The 17,893-nt window shown below is 34.9% G+C and overlaps 3 protein-coding genes across 5 annotated transcripts in view; 1 reads left to right on the top strand and 2 right to left on the bottom strand.

Moving 5' to 3' along the window:
- Nucleotides 1–17,893, bottom strand: part of banp (BTG3 associated nuclear protein) — a 419,239-nt gene that overhangs the window by 119,401 nt on the left and 281,945 nt on the right. The window lies entirely within an intron of this gene.
- znf469 (zinc finger protein 469) overlaps nucleotides 1–17,893 on the bottom strand; it is a 467,804-nt gene that overhangs the window by 267,743 nt on the left and 182,168 nt on the right. For all 3 annotated transcript variants that reach the window (XR_015526593.1, XM_087312491.1, XM_087312492.1), the window contains exon 2: nucleotides 4,609–4,665. Coding sequence is in view for 2 of the 3 variants with exons in the window: in XM_087312491.1 (XP_087168617.1) it covers nucleotides 4,609–4,665 (57 nt within the window). In the remaining variant the exon portion in view is untranslated. The remainder of the gene's footprint in view (nucleotides 1–4,608; nucleotides 4,666–17,893) is intronic.
- The window catches only part of LOC147830931 (uncharacterized), a 157,419-nt gene that overhangs the window by 74,530 nt on the left and 64,996 nt on the right, over nucleotides 1–17,893 (top strand). The gene's annotated exons all lie outside the window — the stretch shown is intronic.

The raw sequence follows: 17,893 nt of genomic DNA, 5'->3' as shown, positions 1-17,893 counted from the left end.
AAGTTCCTGTTTCAAAGCTTACAGATAGATGGCTAATTTGTATGTCATTGACACTTTTGGCACTTTTTTGGAGTATTTTCATAAGTTTTGTTTTTTCCTGTAAATGATTCAATAAATACCGTACCGTGACATTCATACCGAGGTATTACCGTACAGTAAAATTCTGACACCGTTACATCCCTAATAGACAGTGATAAATGAATGGATGGACAGACGGATGGATGGAGTGACCTAACGGACAGATGGACCAAATTAATATATGGACTGATGGACGAATGAATAGATGGATGGATAGGCTAGTGACGAATGGATGGACGGACCAAACGAACAGATGGACCAAATGAATAGATGGACGGATAGGCCAGTGACAAATGAATGGATGGACAGATGGATGAATAGATGGGAGGACGGACAAATGGATGGGTGGATGGACCAAACGAACAGATGAATTGACGGACTAATATATAGATGGAAGGATGGATCCAAACAAATGGATGGACCAATAGTAACAACTATAAAATAGAATGAAAATAATTTATAGAATGATAGAAAGACAGATGGATGGATGGTCAGAACAAACAATAGAATGATTGATACCAATGCATGATCAATAGAACAACTGAAGGACTGATAGACCATTCGATAGAATGAATGATATATCCATCAATAGATTGATAGAACAAACAATAAATCAATCGATAGACTAAAATAGTTAAAATTTCAACCCAATATATTTGATATGTAGTTTGGTTCAAATCTTGTAATTGCCAGATGGTCTAACATGCAAAATAAAAAAAGAAAAAAAAAGAAAGTCAAATGGTGAGGTGTGGTGCAGTGGCCTTCAGTCATTATTTACAGCTTCTTTCCCTTTTCCTCTATAATCAGTGTAACTGCTGTGACTTCAAACTACACGTCCCATTAACTCGGGCAATTCCTTCCTCAGCCGTGAGCTCTCTGTGACCCCTGCTTCACATCACCGCCAAAACGACGCGCAAATCGAGAAGTCATCCTCTCTGTGCGACCCAGACCAGGAGCGCCAGCATTACGCCATCATGGCCTCCGTGAGTCTACATTTAACTGGTCTAAGAGGGGAGTAAATTGATGGGGGACTGACTGGCTCAGAAGCTTATATAGTAGCTTACAGCCAAATCTTTACATCATCAGCGCTGAGGCTTTACTGAAGATGACGCCAGCCGCTCTGGAACACATTTGCCAATCAGCATTACGAGTAACTGAGGGGCTCAGGAAATTAGCGCACTCTTATATGGGCAGAGTGGAAAAGCTGGTGAGAGCTTCAGAGTCAGATGTCTAAGAGGACATGCAGGAATGATTAGAATGCAACTTACATTTCTTTTTATTAAGCGGCCACTATCATGTTCCATCAGATTTTTTACCACCTTCGCTTTTTTTTTTTTTTTTTTTTTTTTTGGCAGGCAATGACGGTAACTGACAGACTTAAAGAGATGCTCAAATATAATGAAATAAAAGGATGGACGGACAGACTAAATGAATGGATGGACGGATGTACAGATGGATGGTGGGATTGATGGACCAAACAAATGGATAAGTGGACAGACAGACCAAATGAATGAATGAACCAATGGACTGAATGAATGGATGGATGGATTAATGGACGGACCAAACAGATGGATGGATGGACCAAAAGGACAGACCAAACAGATGGACGGATGGACCAAAAGGACAGACCAAACAAACGGATGGACTGACAGATGGACCAAATAGTCGTGCCCAACTGAGTCTGGTTCTCTCAAGGTTTTTTTTCTTCACTCTCATCAGGTGAAGTTTTTTTTCCCTCTCCGTTGTCGCCACTGGTTCGCATGGTTCAGGATTGGTAGAGCTACGCATCGATGAATTTGCTCTTCAGTGTTTGAACTCTCAGTAATGATTAAATCACACTGAACTGAGCTAAACTGAACTGAACTTAAACACTAAAAACTGAACTACACTGTTCCAGTTACTATGACCATTTATGTGAAGCTGCTTTGACACAATCTACATTGTAAAAGCGCTATACAAATAAAGCTGAATTGAATGGACGGATGGACTGAATAAATAGATGAATTGAGTGGATGAATGGACCAAACAAATGGATGGATGGATTAAATGGATAGATAGACCAAAAATGGATAGATGACCCCAAAAAAAGGATGGATGAATGGATCTAACAAATAGATGAATAGATGGATGGACCAAACGAATGTATGGATGGACTAACTGAATAGATGGATGCATTAAATGGATGGACCAAATGAATGAAGGGGTTAATTGGATGGATGAATTAAATGAATAAATGGATTAATGGACCAAACGCATGGATAGATGGATGGGAGGAGTATTGGATGGACAGACTGAACGACAGAACAATGGTTAACTATAAAGCATTAGATAAAAACTATAGAACAAAACAATAATAGATAAAAGGATAGATATAAAAGATATACAGACAAATGGATAGAATCATAAGGAATGATAGACAGAAAGAACATTAGAAATAATGAAAGATACATAGAAAGAACAATAGAAATAACAAACAATAGATAGAAAGAACAGCAGACTGACAGACTTCAAGTGATCCTCAACACTGGTCAAGCATTTCATTGCATTTATTCTCAGGAATAATGCAAGATGTGTTTTTCGATTAGCAAAACATTCATCATCAAAACTTTAAACATGTTTTGAATTAAAAGAAAGCCTGTTTACTGATGAACAAGTAGAATATATAGACTCCAATTAAAATAAGATATACCTTTTCTGTTGAATCATACAGAAAAACACTTTTTTCATTTACATTTAACATGAAATGCACTGCAAAAAATGCTTTTCTTATAGATTTTTTGTGTATTGTTTCTAGTCCAAATATCTAAAAATTTCTAAATCAAGAAGAATTTTTCTAGACAAGCAAAACATATTGTCTTGTTTTGAGAAATAATATGCCAATATTAAGTGAGTTTTTGCTTGTTTTAAGTAAAAACTCACTTAATATAGGGTATATGCCGAGCTAGTGCTGTTCCCATGCTGATACACCTCCGGTGAGCTGTTATTGTGAACTTTTTTTCATTTTATCCGGTTCCTTATACAGCATCGATGTTGTAATGTCATTAAAATACATTCAGTTAAAAAACTTTAGCATTTATTTGGTTGCTCAAGCGTAAAAAAACGATACAAAAACTCGCACGTGCCCATCAGAATCGGCAGGCTAACGCAGAAGCTCTATTGAATATACTGGGGTAAAATAAATGCTCATATTATAAAGATATGGCGAGGAAATGTAATTTAATGCAGTGCTTCTTGTACAATCTGAGACCCACTTTAAATCGGATATCACTCAGTTAGTGGTGATCGCTCATTTTTAAAGAAAACAGACCTTAAACGAACCGGATTTTGCATTGGCATTCAATTTGCCGGAAGCGCTTAACCCAGGTTACTGGCAAATTAAAAGCCCTATTAGCATGCTTCGGCATATACCCCATTGGCATATTATTTCTCAAAACAAGACAATATGTTTCGCTTGTCTAGAAAATGCTTCTTGATATAAGAAATTTTAGATATTTAGACTAGAAACTAGACAAAAAAATCTAAGCAAGAAAAACATTTTTTTGTAGTGCATTTACTAAATAATTAAAATAAAGAAATCAAAATGACATAATATGAACACCACACAATATTAGTGATGTAGACTTCAACTCTACAAATGAATGTGTGGAAGATTGTTTCTAAAAAAAAAAAAAAAAAGTTGCAGTTTTAACTTCTCACAATTCTGACCTTTTCTCATTCTATCTGAAAATTCTAATTCATCCAAAAATCTATTGCGAATCCATGGGCTCTGTTTTAATGATCTGGGCACAAAGTCTAAAGAGCATGGCAAATCCACTTTTGTTATTTTAAGGACTGAACAAACATTCTGCATCCTGGCGCACTGTCTAGCATTGTGAGCATAACGTGCATTAAACCATTCAGTCTCATCTCTCATTCCCTGTAAGAGTCAGCAGCATCGCACCATGGACCATTTGTTATTTACATGGCGGACTTAAGCGCAAACACAGAATGCTTCACTAGCAACAGTTAAACAGATCATCTGCAACGCGAGGATGAAGAACGAGCCTTCTCCATTTGGCATCTTTACTTTTACTCTTTACTCTACCCTTTTACTTTCGTGGATAAGGAAATGGTGTTGTACGCACTCCACTGAAGACATCCATTAGCCTACATGCTTAATTTCATTCGTTAAGCACAAAGATTTGTTTCAAAACTGTCTAAATTCAGTTCTAATTTCCAGCAAAGGAATAAATGAACAATAATAATGAAGTGTTCAAAAAACTTGTTATATCCAAACACACGATATTCTTGCCCCATAGAGTGATGCAGACGTCTCCAAAACCCGACGGTCTATTTCAGTTGCTCAAAATAGCAACATGCCAACAATACGCCTACACATGCCTCATTTATAGACCGGAACACACGAGTCCACAAAGTGGCATAAATGGAATTGCCCAAAAAAATTAGAGTTGTGCTGGTCAGAAAATAGCAACAATTCACTCCATAAATAAACCACACACAGCAATCAGACAAAAAATAAAAAAATCTTACCTGTTTGTTGCTGTTGGAGGTGGTTACCCGTGTCTTTTTGGGGGACAATCCAAGAATCTGAAAAATATAAAAAAAGAAACAACGCTAAATGAAATAACCATTGATAGATGGATGGATGGATGGACGGACGGACAGATATTGTAGGTTGTTTTGGTATCAATAGATTTGCCTCTTCTTTTAAATGTGTGATGGGAACATTATCATAGCCTGTCATTTACAACAAACTTGCCAGCATCTGCAATTAAACAAGCTAACAAAACAAGAGCATGATTTGTTTGCATTTCAGAATGCAAATATCAAATCATGTTCTTTCATGAACAGTGTTATTTATTTATTTTTTTTTTTTATAAAGAATTTTACAGTTGAACTAGTTAATTGGCTCTTACACATATTTTGGATCATGAATAACATGCAACGGTTGCCTTTCCTTTATTTATTTTTTTTTTACTTATTTAAATTAAGGCTATATTTTAACATTCAAACTAAATTGTTATATTTAAATTTCACTTATAGACATGTGGAACAATAGCCTATTACATTTTTATTGTATAATGTCTTCAGTCTCATTTTGTTGTGAGAAATGTGAGAAAAATCAAACAATGATATCAAAATCATGAATCGAATAGTGAGGCGAGTGAATTGTTACAGTACTTTCTTACTGACAACAAACACTGCTTTCTAACATAATGGTATTACAGTTTGTATGGAGGAGCTTTAGTGCTCCTAATGAGTACTATTACATGAAGCAGAAACTGTCATTGGTTAACCAAAAGGAGAAAAAAGTAACTGCGCTAATGTTTAAGTCAGTATGATATGAAGAATACCAGACATGTTGTGGTTGTCTTGTACTGTACAAGATAAAATAATTGTCATGACATCTTGTCAAATCATGGCATTTTATTTCAACTTTTTTGGGGGGGGGGGGGGGGGGGGTTGTAGGTAGTTTTGAGTTTGGAAATCTTGACGGTGTTGTTTACATGCGTCATTAGTTCAGCTAAACAACAGAAGCTATACTGAAAGCTGGTGTTTACATGAGGTCAAGTTTAATTCAAATACTGCCAAACCTTCATTACAATCTAAGACCTTGATCACACCGAACATAAATTGTGTTGACGTGACTTTTTTTTTTTTTTTAATGGTTTTCTAATGTCAGTGAACTTTTTGCACGCTGCTTATGCGCCATATATGCACCTTGTGTTTTAATCGCCTGCTGCCTCTCACATTTCTGTCGTAGCCCTCGGTGTGCCTGCAGTTGAAAAAAAAAACGTGAACGCGGGGAGAACATGCAAACTCCGCACAGAAATGCCAGCTTTACACATTAATCCGCAGATTTTTTACCAAATTCTGCGCAGAAATAGCAAAAAAAATGTCTAGAGATTCAGTCTGACCCTAATTATGAGGGTTGTTTCTGAGGATAAATATATATAATGAATATATAAATGAATCCAAGTGTAAATACTACACAAATTATCATCATTACAATAGACAGCTTGTTAGTATCAAACAGATGGGTTTATTGCAGAAATTGTACAAATGGAATATATGCAGTGATGGTCAATGCAAGTCTTTGAATTACCAGAGTTATGGAGCAGGGTGATAATGACAGGGAATTTCCAGGAGCTGGTATGTCATTGGATCAATAGAAGAACACAGATGTGACCACAAGAATGAGCTGAAGGAGATTTGGGAGCAGGATGAGAGTCCTATCCATATTGGAGACCTCGCAAAGTGTGAGTGGAAACAAGGTGCACTCATACAGGTAGTGTTGATTGGGGAATGGTGATCAGGTGTGCATGAACTCTGGGATCAGTGATTAGTGGGAGAGCCTGGAGTATGGTAAAGTCTAGAAAGGATACAGCTCTGGATTTGCACATCAGTATAGTATCATTTCTCTGACATTGTATGACAATAATTAATATTTTTACAGAGCTGTGACGGTTGGGTTTAAGGTTAGGGTTGTTGTAGATGTTAAAAAGACACAATTTATTGGGTAATTAAATAAATAATACTCTGTACAACTACTGCTTTTACATTGCTGTGACACTTGGGTTTAGGGTTGGGGTAGACGTTAAAAAGAAACAATAAATAAGAAATTTAATGAATAATATAAATAAATCTTGTTAACTTTTGCCCGCAGCCGCATCTGATCTATCAACAACCGTGGAGTATCCTTGATGATTAGAACTTAAGATTTTTTTTTTTATTTTTTGATTAGCTACAGAGAAAAAAAAAAAAAAAAAAAAAAAAAAGAGGAGAATCTGCTACATATGGGGCCTTTAGAAATACACGTCTCGGAAAATAAAATACCACGACTAACCGCAGTTTGCTGCAGGGAAGTTCTCCTACTCAGGAAATACATAACGATTACGGTGCATCCGAGCTCATTCTCAGTAGTTGCCAATTCTGTTTTTATTGTTTTCTGATAAGAGAAATAGTTTCATTTTAGACACAGTATTGCTAACTCGCCACAGCAATGGCTCTAATATTAGATTTTTGACTGTAGGCCATACAAACTTTTCACAGAGCTCAGTTAAATGTTCTTTAATTAGGCTAGTTATCAATAAACTGTTAAAGCCAAAATGAATGGTGAAATACAGGCATTCATTCAATTAATTATAATTTAAATATTCATTCATTCATTTTCTTGTCGGCTTAGTCCCTTTATTAATCTGGGGTCTCCACAGCAGAATGAACCACCAACTTATCCAGCACGTTTTTACGCAGCGGATGCCCTTCCAGCCGCAACCCATTTCTGGGAAACATCCACACACACACACACACACACACACACACACACACACACACACACACACACACACACACACACACAGACAGACAATTTAGCCTACTCAATTCACCTGTACCACATGTCTTTGGCTAATAATTCAGCAGGACTAATACTTCTGACTTAAACTGTATATGTGTGAAAAACTGGCCGAAAGAAAGCTCGCTTTACAGCTCGGTCGATGCCGCGAGTGGCTGGGTTTCTTTCTTTCATGACTTATTTTGGAGATAATGCAAAAAAAAAAAATGAATATAACAGAAGGACAAAACTTTTACAAACTACATATCCACTTTTGGCTCAACACAATAGTTGCCTAGTTAACCTAAAAAGCAATAGTTGCCTAATAAGTCAAATTGCACTTTATGTTGCATACTAGAGCAAATAAAATATTAAGTACTGTCGTCATAGCAAAAACAAAAGAAATTAGTTTACGTGGTTATGTTGTGTTGTAAAATAATTATATTTATTATAAAAATAATAAACAATTTCACAGTAGGAATAATACTTTTGTCTTTAACTGTCATTAACTTAGAACTGTGTGTTGCACATGGAAAATTTAATTATTAATGCAGTCCCCTAGTCTGTAATTTATCCATACAAGCACAAAGGGATAGTTCACACAAAAATGAAAAAACTGTCATCATTTACTCACCCTTCACTTGTTTCTAACTTTCTTTCTTTCTGTTTAACACAAAAGACGATATTTAGAAAAAAAGATGGAAACCTGTAACCATTGACTTTCATAGTAAATGTTTTAACTATTATGGGAGTCGTTTACAGGTTTTCGTCTTTCAAACTATCTTCTTTAGTGTTTACCAGAAGAAACAAACCCATAAAGGTTTAAAACAAGTAAAGGGTAAGTAAATGTCAGAATTGTCATTTTTGGGTGAAATATCGCTTTAAACTACTTTAGTTCTAAACTTCAAAGCCACTTTTTTTTTTTTTTTGCTTTTAGCGACCATATGTGCTGGACTCACGCATAAACACCTGCTGACATGTTCTGCACACATCCATCAACGTCTCATTGTTTTTACCCATTAGCATATGGCAGTGCATCCGCAGGTTACTCCATTGTGCGTTCTTGGCGCACACTGATCAGTTTCGCTTGTGAGCCTTCCATGCAAAAGAAGAGTGTACCACAAATGGCGTCATTTCCGTTTGTATGTTTAACGCAGGCACACATAACTCACCTCTAACCTTTTTTCCTTTTGCAAATGCCTGATATACACACACGCACACACGCACACACGCACACACACACACACACACACACACAAACACACTGAGCCGGACTTAGAAGCCAGACCACCGTGACCCTTGGAAAGCACAAGTGGACACGTAGGCTAATTGAATGAGCAACAGCTTCTCCTCAGACAGAGACACTTTTTTGGCGGGAAAACAGAGAGTCAAATTGGACATGAGTTCTGGTTTTTCTGCGGCTGTTTTCCCCTGTTCGGTAAGACCCTCACCGTTTTTTTAGTATTCCCCCAACGCCACGGCACGTGTAATGTCATGAACTTTCATTATTCTCCCCTCATCTGTGGAAAAACAACTCGCAGATATAATAGAAATGGAAAGATCTGCTCCGCTAAGCCCCTGCTGGCTGCGGCAGGACTCTCGCTTCCACTCTCAACTCCTGCCAGAATCTGAAGAGCTGTTGACTTGTCTGGTATCGCTCCTAAGCCCATGTGGACATGTACGATCTCATGGACCAGAATGAGAACCAGCGATTTGAACGCTGGCAGAAATAGCTGAACCAAACATATGCAAACACAAATGAGGTTTGTACTTGCCCCAGCCTTTTGAAGATCGGATGCCAGCGTCCTGCGCGTTTCATTTGCACTACGTCAATCAAAGTAGGGTGGCGTATTAAAAGAATAGAATTAGGATTAATCTATGTGTAAACTGCAAATAACTTGCTCGCACAAATATGCACAATGCAAACGTAGACTCAGTTGTTCAGAAAAACAAACATTGGTGGAATTGGCTAAGATAACTAAAACTGATGGCAGAATGTCAGTTATTGGACACTTATCAAATAGTGTTGCAATCAAGTTCAACGAGTGTGCTTTGCTTATGAATATTGGCAAAAAATAATATCATTTGTGACCACAAAACCAGTCTTGATATCCAAAAATGTCCTAAAATAACTGATTATATGACAAAAAGGATTAATATTAAGTAAAGATCATTATCTTTTTGACATTATGTAAATTCCTTACTGTAAATATATCAAAACCTCATTTTTGACAAGTGATATGCATTGCTAAGAACTTATTTTGCCCTAACTTTAAAGGCAGTTTTCTTAATATTAATATTTTTTCTATATTTTAATATATTTTATATTTTAATATTTTCAACTTGCATATTCCAGATTGTCAAATAGTTGCATCTCAGCCAAACTTCGTCTGTCCTAACAAACCACATCAATAAAAAAATCATTTATTCAACTTTCAGATTATGCATAAAATCAATTTACAATTGATTCTCATGACTAGTTTTGTGGTCCAAGGTCACATTTAAAACATGCACAAATCTATAGTAAAACTTTAGGTCCCACTTTATATTAAGTGGCCTTATGTACTTGTTTATGTACTTGGCCTAATGTACTTATTGTGTAAATACATGTATTTACTGTGTACTTATGCTTAATTAAATACATGGATGTAATTATATCTGTAAATAACTTTTGTAATAACAATTGTAAATACACGGTTGGCCATCCCTTACACCTTAACCCACCCTTAAACCTACCCATGCCACCAAACCTGTTCATAACCCAACCTCTATCCCAACTCAAAAGCACCACAAGTGTTCTCAAATACATCATAAACACAGTAAGTACAATGTATATATATTTTTTGATGCAAGTACATAGTAGTTAAGGACACTTAATATAAAGTGGGACCAAACTTTATAATCTGGTAAACATTAAGCTTCCTATACAGTGAGGAAAAAAGTATTGAACGAGTCATGTTTTTTTTTTTTTTTTTTTCCTGTGAACAATATTTCTAAAGGAGCTGTTGACATGGAATTGATCCAGATTTTAGTAAAACTCATAATTCAAACATAAAAATTAAAACAAATCTTAAAAATGTGTAAATAATGACATCACAGAAGGTTAAAGCGCTGAACTGTATTTAATACTTTATATTCTGTAAAAGGCTTTTTGGTGATGTCAGCTTCAAGACGCCTCTCGTATTATTTGCATTACTACTTTAAAGCCACTTGAATCATTTTTTAAACAATCCATAAAAACTCTTGATAAGACATCAGTTCAATTTCACCATTGTTCAATATTAAAGAAATACAACCTGCTTAGTTGGGAAATTTTAATTGAACATGTACATATCTGTTTAATGTTTAAGACCCTACATAACCCGACTTCACCTCTAAATCAGTTTGTGAATATTAGAACGACTGCTTGCAGAACAACTAGAGGTGGTGAAAGAGAGGACAGTATTATTCCTCTCAAAAAAAGTAAACTCAGTCAGTCAGTATTCTCAGTGAGAGCTGCTAGGGAATGGAACTCCATCCCACCAACAATTAGAAGGTCATGCACTTTTTGTTCTTTTCAGTCTCATGTTAAAAATGGGTTATTGACAAATCAGCATTGTCAGCATTAGGACTGTATTCTTGACACATTTGTACTGTTTGTCTTTGGCTTTTTGTCCTCTTCTGCTGCCATCAGTCTGTTCTTGTTTTTTTTACTTTTTAATTGTATTTTATATATGAAAATGTATTTTAAGGTTTAATGTTGTGCTTCTATTTTTGGTGTGCCTTTAACATTCTGTAAAGGGTCTACAGATGAAAAATAGCCATTCTTGGCTATATCTGGCACATTTTACAGTAATGCTTATTAATGTGCACTGACCCTGTAAACAAATAAAATAAATATGGAGAATGAAGTCACATGCATTGCTCTGGTGTGAGTTTTCACTAACTTCAAGAGAGCGTAAAATTACATAATGGTTCTGTAGGTCTCGTCTATCAAATCTGATCTTAATTTTGTATTTTATATCGGATTCAAGTCAGGTGATTGGTTGGGCCATTCTTGATTTTCTTTCTCTGAAAGCAGTTCAGTTACTTTGGCAGTGTTTTTGGATAATTGTCTTGCTGAAATGTCCACTCCGGATTCATCTTTATCATCTTGATAATGTAGATGTTTGACTGAAGCAGCGGATATTATTTACACTGATGAAGGGTAGATGGTTGCTTTATTACTTCTGAGAGATTTTAGCTGCTGTCTGGGCTTTCACTGCCTTTCTACAGCTCTCTTTATTTGTGTGTTCAATACTTTTTCCCTGTGTAATTTGATTTTATTATGCATAAATTAATTTGTAAACTAATTAGATTTGTTTTCTTTGCAAATATGGATTGCTTTGATTGTTAACAACATCTGGGAAAATTGATGGCACCTATAGAAATTTGTTTTCTGAGAAAAATGGTGTCATGTTCAATGCTTATTTTCCCTGGCGTACAGTAAATCAAGCTCCAAATAAGCAAATATTACAGTAAATTACACATTTTAAATAATGCTCTTCATATAAGCAATAAATTAAGTTCAAGAAAACAAAGGAAAAATGTTAGAAAAGGAAGGAAAAAATATAGAAATTCAAAGCTAAAGTATAAAAAAAATCTATCCAAATATCACAAAACAAAAAGTGTTAATCCACTGTATATGGGCTCTTCTGAAGTTAAAATGTGTAATGTACTGTTTAAAAAGAAATAAAACCATGGAATAAAGGAATAAAACCATCTACATACATTTGACCATTGTCTTTTTGCAAATAAAAAAGCCGTTGATAAATTTGTAAGAAATGTCATCAGTGGCTTTAAGATTAAAACACAACAAATATTGTACTTGAATCTTTAAACAAAAAAGAAATAACACTCAATGGCCAATTTTAATTAACAAATTAAATGGGCATCATTTTAACTGTAAAAAGCTACAATAAAACTCCATAACCTGGTAAACAGTACACTTCCTATATAATAAATAACTGTAAATTGACTTTCCCAGATTTTCCCCCATTACATTTCAGTTGCCATGCTTTGGTTGTTGAAATTACTTTGGCTCTTTTTAGTTTATTTACAAAAAATTTGTTTATATGTTACATCTAATTTTAATTAAGAAAAACATTTTATTACATAAATTTAATGGGCCATATCATACACGCTTACACATTGCTTCACACACACATGATGTACAACAATACACATATATCTTTACAGATGAAAAAGATTAAGGATTAAAATGTTACAGAAGTTATTTAAAAAAAAAAAAAAAAAAAAAAAAAAAACACTGCTTCCATGCCTTCTTTGTTGTTGGGAGGGCTTTTGTTCAGTTTATTCATGACAATTTGCAATTGTATAAGGTTATTATTATTATTATTATTATTATTATTATTATTATTATTATTATTAGCAGTATTATTTATTATATGCATATTTATATTTGCTTTAATAAAAGCAAGTTTAGATTTGTCCACCTGTCAGGTTTTGGCGACGTATGAATCACCATATGGGGCATAAGAATAGGACGTGTGTTTAGTTATAACTGTTTATTTATTTGTTTGCTGGAAATAAAAACTGAATTTAGAAAAAAGTTTTGAAACAAATCTGAGCTTAACAAATGAAAATAAATATAGGCTAATGAATGTCTTCCGTTGAGTGCGTACAATACTGTTTCCGTCTCCACGAAAGTAAAAGAGTAAAGAGTAAAAGTAAACTAAAGAGGCAGTAAAGATGTCAATTGGATTTGTTTAATTCGGTTTTCTTGCTAGTGAAGCATTCAGTTTTTCCACTTACAAATTCTGCCATGTACATAAATGCACCATAGCACGATGCAACTGACTCTTAATGGGAATGGGAGATGTGACACCGATTGGTTTAATGCACGTTATGCTCAAAATACACCCATAACTCATAATGAGTACCTTCAATACATTAGTGTTTACCATAAAAATATTTTTTTCTGGCAATTTCTGGTTATATAAATTAAGGACATTTACTGTTAATCAGCTTACAGACTTTTACTCGAGCATTTTTACAGTTTGTTATGGATAAAATTTGTCATTTTTTAGTGTGTAGCCTACATATTAAGACTGTATTAATAACTCCATGTTGGAGATTTCCCTTAAACTAAAACACACACACATACACACAAATCAAACACATTTAATAATGTGTTGTTTCTGTACACACAAAATATCGTAAGCTAAAAAAGACAAACTGTATCATTCTGAATTTTTCTCCAACCGAGGCCCTGATTTCAAAGACAAGACGACCATCAGAACGAAAAGTGCAGCTTAAGACAGATCTGGCTCAAAATGAGCTTGGCTTTTTATATGTAAGATTAAACTGTGTTTACACAACCTCAGATTTTCCTCTAGTTACTCAGAGGTTTGTGTTTCGGTTATGTCCCTTGTAAATCACTGTCACGTGTTTAATCTTAAGTGCGGAGAGCCTGAATGAAAATCAATCTCTTCTTTGAAACGCTTTATAAACGACTGCCAATAAACTGGTCAGATCAACTCTGCTATTTTGATGGCAGCACTGTGTTTTTTCCTAAAAGATTCAATCTTATTTCTTGACAATTGCAGTTGTTATCTGTGTATGTGCAATGGTTTTGATGGTTTACAAGGACATTTTTGTATAATGACATCAGTATAACCTAGTTGTGCTCTATTATGGTGGTTTAAAAGGACATGACTGATGTCCTTGTAATTAAAAATGCTTCAAAATCATATTTAATGATGCCTTTTGACATTCAAATTTTTCCATAGGTTAAAGCCAGTATGCCTCATGTTCAAGTGAAATGTATCATTTGTCTGTTCCGCGGGTTTGATCTGAAATAAGGAAGTGAGCCTTTAGTCATGCCGCCCCCTCATCCTGGAATACTCTTCAGTCTGAACTAAAAACGTCTGAGCTCATCCCAATTAAATAATTTCACTCTATCCTATATACTGTAACAAACAACAACAGTCCATTTCTCAACACATGTGTTTAACAATGTAATGTGTCTATAGCTCAATAACTAAACTGTATTTTTATATTCTCTTTACGTTTTATTTATTTACTTATTTTCAGAAGTCGTGTGTTGTGGACCTCTTGGTCACCCTTATAAATAAGATCTTGATCTTATTCTAGATTCACAATGGGATTTGCATCTGGTTAAATAAAGAAACATAAAATGTTTTGAAACGGAGCTTTCATCACCTGAAAACTAAATAAATATGCTTTCCAAAGATGGATGGTTTATTAGGATATGAAAATATTTGCCGAAGATAATTGGAACCTGTGTTCAAAAGACTAACAAACAATAAATAAATTTAAATTATGCCTTTAAAATTGTCTAATTAAAGGACTTAGCAATGCACATACTAATCAATTTAGTTTTAAAATATTTACAGCAGAAAACTTTATAAATATCATCATGGAACATTATTTAATAAACCCCTTTGACTGGCCCTCTACCAAAAAGTTGACCATGTTTTACCATTTTGAATATTGACTGTTTAAGTCATTCCAAAAATGATTGTTTTAAATAATGATTTACACGTACAGCATTGTCGGATGACAAAGACAAAAACAAAAAAAAACAAAAAACAATCCTGCTGCACTACTACACTTGATTTTGATTTTATCTTAAAACAAGAACCAAGAAAGCATGTTAAATGAGAATCTGAAATATTTTATAAAATTTTATGGGGTGTGTTGAAAAAAAAATGCATTGAGTGTGTAACTAATAACTTTAAAAGAATTGCAATTCAAACATTATTTTACATTGTGGGGCAGTTAAAGGGTTAATATTTGGTGATTTTTGGCATAAAAAAACAATTATTTTGACCCATTCACTGATGTATCATGCAACAAGACAACTACGTTTTGAAAGAAAAAAAAAAAAACGTAACTGAAACTAAATTAAAAATAAACCTGCGAGACTTCATTTATGTCCTTCGGCAAAAATATTTTTATTATACTTTTAGTGATCTGCTTAAGGTAGGTCAATTTATTTTTTTAGCTTTTTAAGCAGCATTCAACTTAAGCTCTTTAGACCATGCTCTTGACCATTTCTCAGTGTTGCCGCAATATCTTTGCATAAATTATTTATTTAGGCCTATTTTCATTTCATTTATTTTCATTATTCGTTTATTATTATTATGTACAATAATTGAGACATAAAATAAGATAGTAAAATATAAATCAACAACGAAAATGTAAATAAAAACAGAAATAAAAACATAAATGAAAATGTCTCTTCTTAGTCCTATCAAAATAGCAAACACTGAACATCTTTCTATATTTAGGCTAAAAGACTGCTTCATTTATTGATTTATTTATTTAAGACTACTTATTTGTACTCAATGTTTGTGCTTTCATGTTAGTGGTCTTATTTCTTCAACTATTTTCCAAAACGCGTCCTCTTTGCACTTAAAGTTTACAATAAAGCGTGTTAACAAATTTTAAATGATTAATGAAGGAATTGTAATGCTTTGACTTCTCATTTAATTTCATTAACAAGCACAGTAGCATATTTAAAGCTGCAGTATAGGCTATTTCTGTCCGTTCCCATCCCCTCCCTTTGCGCCCACTGGCGGCTTTTTCACAAACTGCGGTCATACTGTACAGTAAAAACAGAGCGGCACCTATTTCAAACGGCGGCGGTATAAGCCCCGGCAGTAATAGTCACTTTGAACTCTCACCTACTGTAGTTTTGTTGTCCAGGGTAAAAATAAAAATGAAAAAAACATCCACCTTATTTTAATGGGCTATATGCACAGCTAGAGTTTTAAAGCCACTGATAAGATTCTGCTGAATGCTTGATGTGAATATTTTCAATTTCACAAGGTTGTTTTCATCAACGTTGTACTGTAATTACAATACATTCATTTAGATGTTTAAGTGTAAAACGAGATGAAAGACTGTTGTAACCACTAGTGCTGTCAGTAGCAACAGGCTAGTGCAGAAATTCCATTGAAAATACGGAGGTAAAATAAACCATCATATTTTAAAGACATGGCAGGGGGAAATGGAATTTTATGCAATGCTTCTTGTCCGATCTGAGATCCACTTGCATGGTTTCTGCTATATTCATTCTTCCATGGCGGGACGCCCACCAAAATTCACTCCACCACTGCTACATTACTTCCCATTCAAAACATTCAGTCGTTGTTGTTTTTTGTTTTTTTTTAATAGCAGGTTATAATCGCACCAAAATGCATTAAAAGGTAAGTGAATTATAACAGCACAAACTTTTCTGTAACCGTAGTAGTGCTGTGCGTTATTTACTTAGCCCTTTAAGGTGACGTGCTTGACAGACTGACTGACAGATGCATGAGGCTAGCAAACACGGCGTAGCTTTCAGTTAAAATGAACACAGATTGTATAATTATACCACATACAAGACTCAAAATTGCGAACATTTTGGTCGCATATGCGCCCGAAATTTTATCTATGCGACCTTAAAATATATTTGGGAGCATTTCTCCAAGTGCTTAAAATTGTTTTGTGCGACCAGCAACTGCAAAATGTTAACCACATGCGCGGATTCGGGAGACATTCACGCAGAATGCATCTCTAAGCTCTTTGTCTGCACTTGAAACGGGAAACGCAGCACTTAGGAATGGTTTAAAACAGTTGTCATGTCAACTTGCTCGCAGTAAACAAAGCCAAGTCCGTAATGCTTGCCCCGCCTTCGCGCTCTTCTTATTGGCCCACCACTGCTCTAGTACTGAACGCGAATGATTGGTTAATATCAGCTGTTAATCACTCAGCGCCTTCTGGCTTGGGATGACAGAGAGAGCTACTACCGCGAAAAACTGTAAAGCGCAGAAGATGAGAATAAGGATAACACTGACAGATTTTGTTTTAGAAACCATCTAGTTACAAATAATGACACATCTTACTAGTGATCATGTGCTGAATGTTAATCCACCATCTACACTTTTCCAAGAGTAGAAGACTTCCATTGGCTTCAAGTCCGCTATGAAAAGTCTGTGAGATGGAATTTTCAGGTAACTGTTTGCCACATCTAGCACGAGAGCTTCTGTTTAATCCTTCATATAATCGCCAGATGCTGTCAGCCGTGCAAGGGGCAGCTATATGTCAAATTTACACCACGTACACCATCGCAAACGGGCTTACACTGACTAACTGATTTCAAATGCTATAAATATGTTTGTATAAAACTTGTAGTAACAGTGCGACTAAATTTTGGCTGATGCGCTTAAATTTTTAAAGTTAGGAGCACCAGTGCTACCAAGCAAAAAGGTTAATTTCGAGCCCTGATATAGATAATAGATAATGCTTAATAATACTTTAAAATTGATAGATGACTTTATCTTGCTGGAGTTTATAGCTGTTTCACTTTACTTCAGGACCCATTAAATGCCGCTCTGTAGGTCTATTAGAGACATTCATAAATCTTCCAAGCAAATCTTCTAAATGTTGAAGACATACTTGTCACCTAAACGCACTACATTCCACTTCAGCAGT

Source organism: Danio rerio, chromosome 25 (assembly GCF_052040795.2).
Source record: "Danio rerio strain M-AB ecotype USA chromosome 25, GRCz13ab, whole genome shotgun sequence".
NCBI classification, from domain to species: Eukaryota; Metazoa; Chordata; class Actinopteri; order Cypriniformes; family Danionidae; genus Danio; species Danio rerio.
The sequence above is the reverse complement of the archived record's forward strand: the minus strand, read 5'-3'. Positions and strand labels throughout refer to the sequence as shown.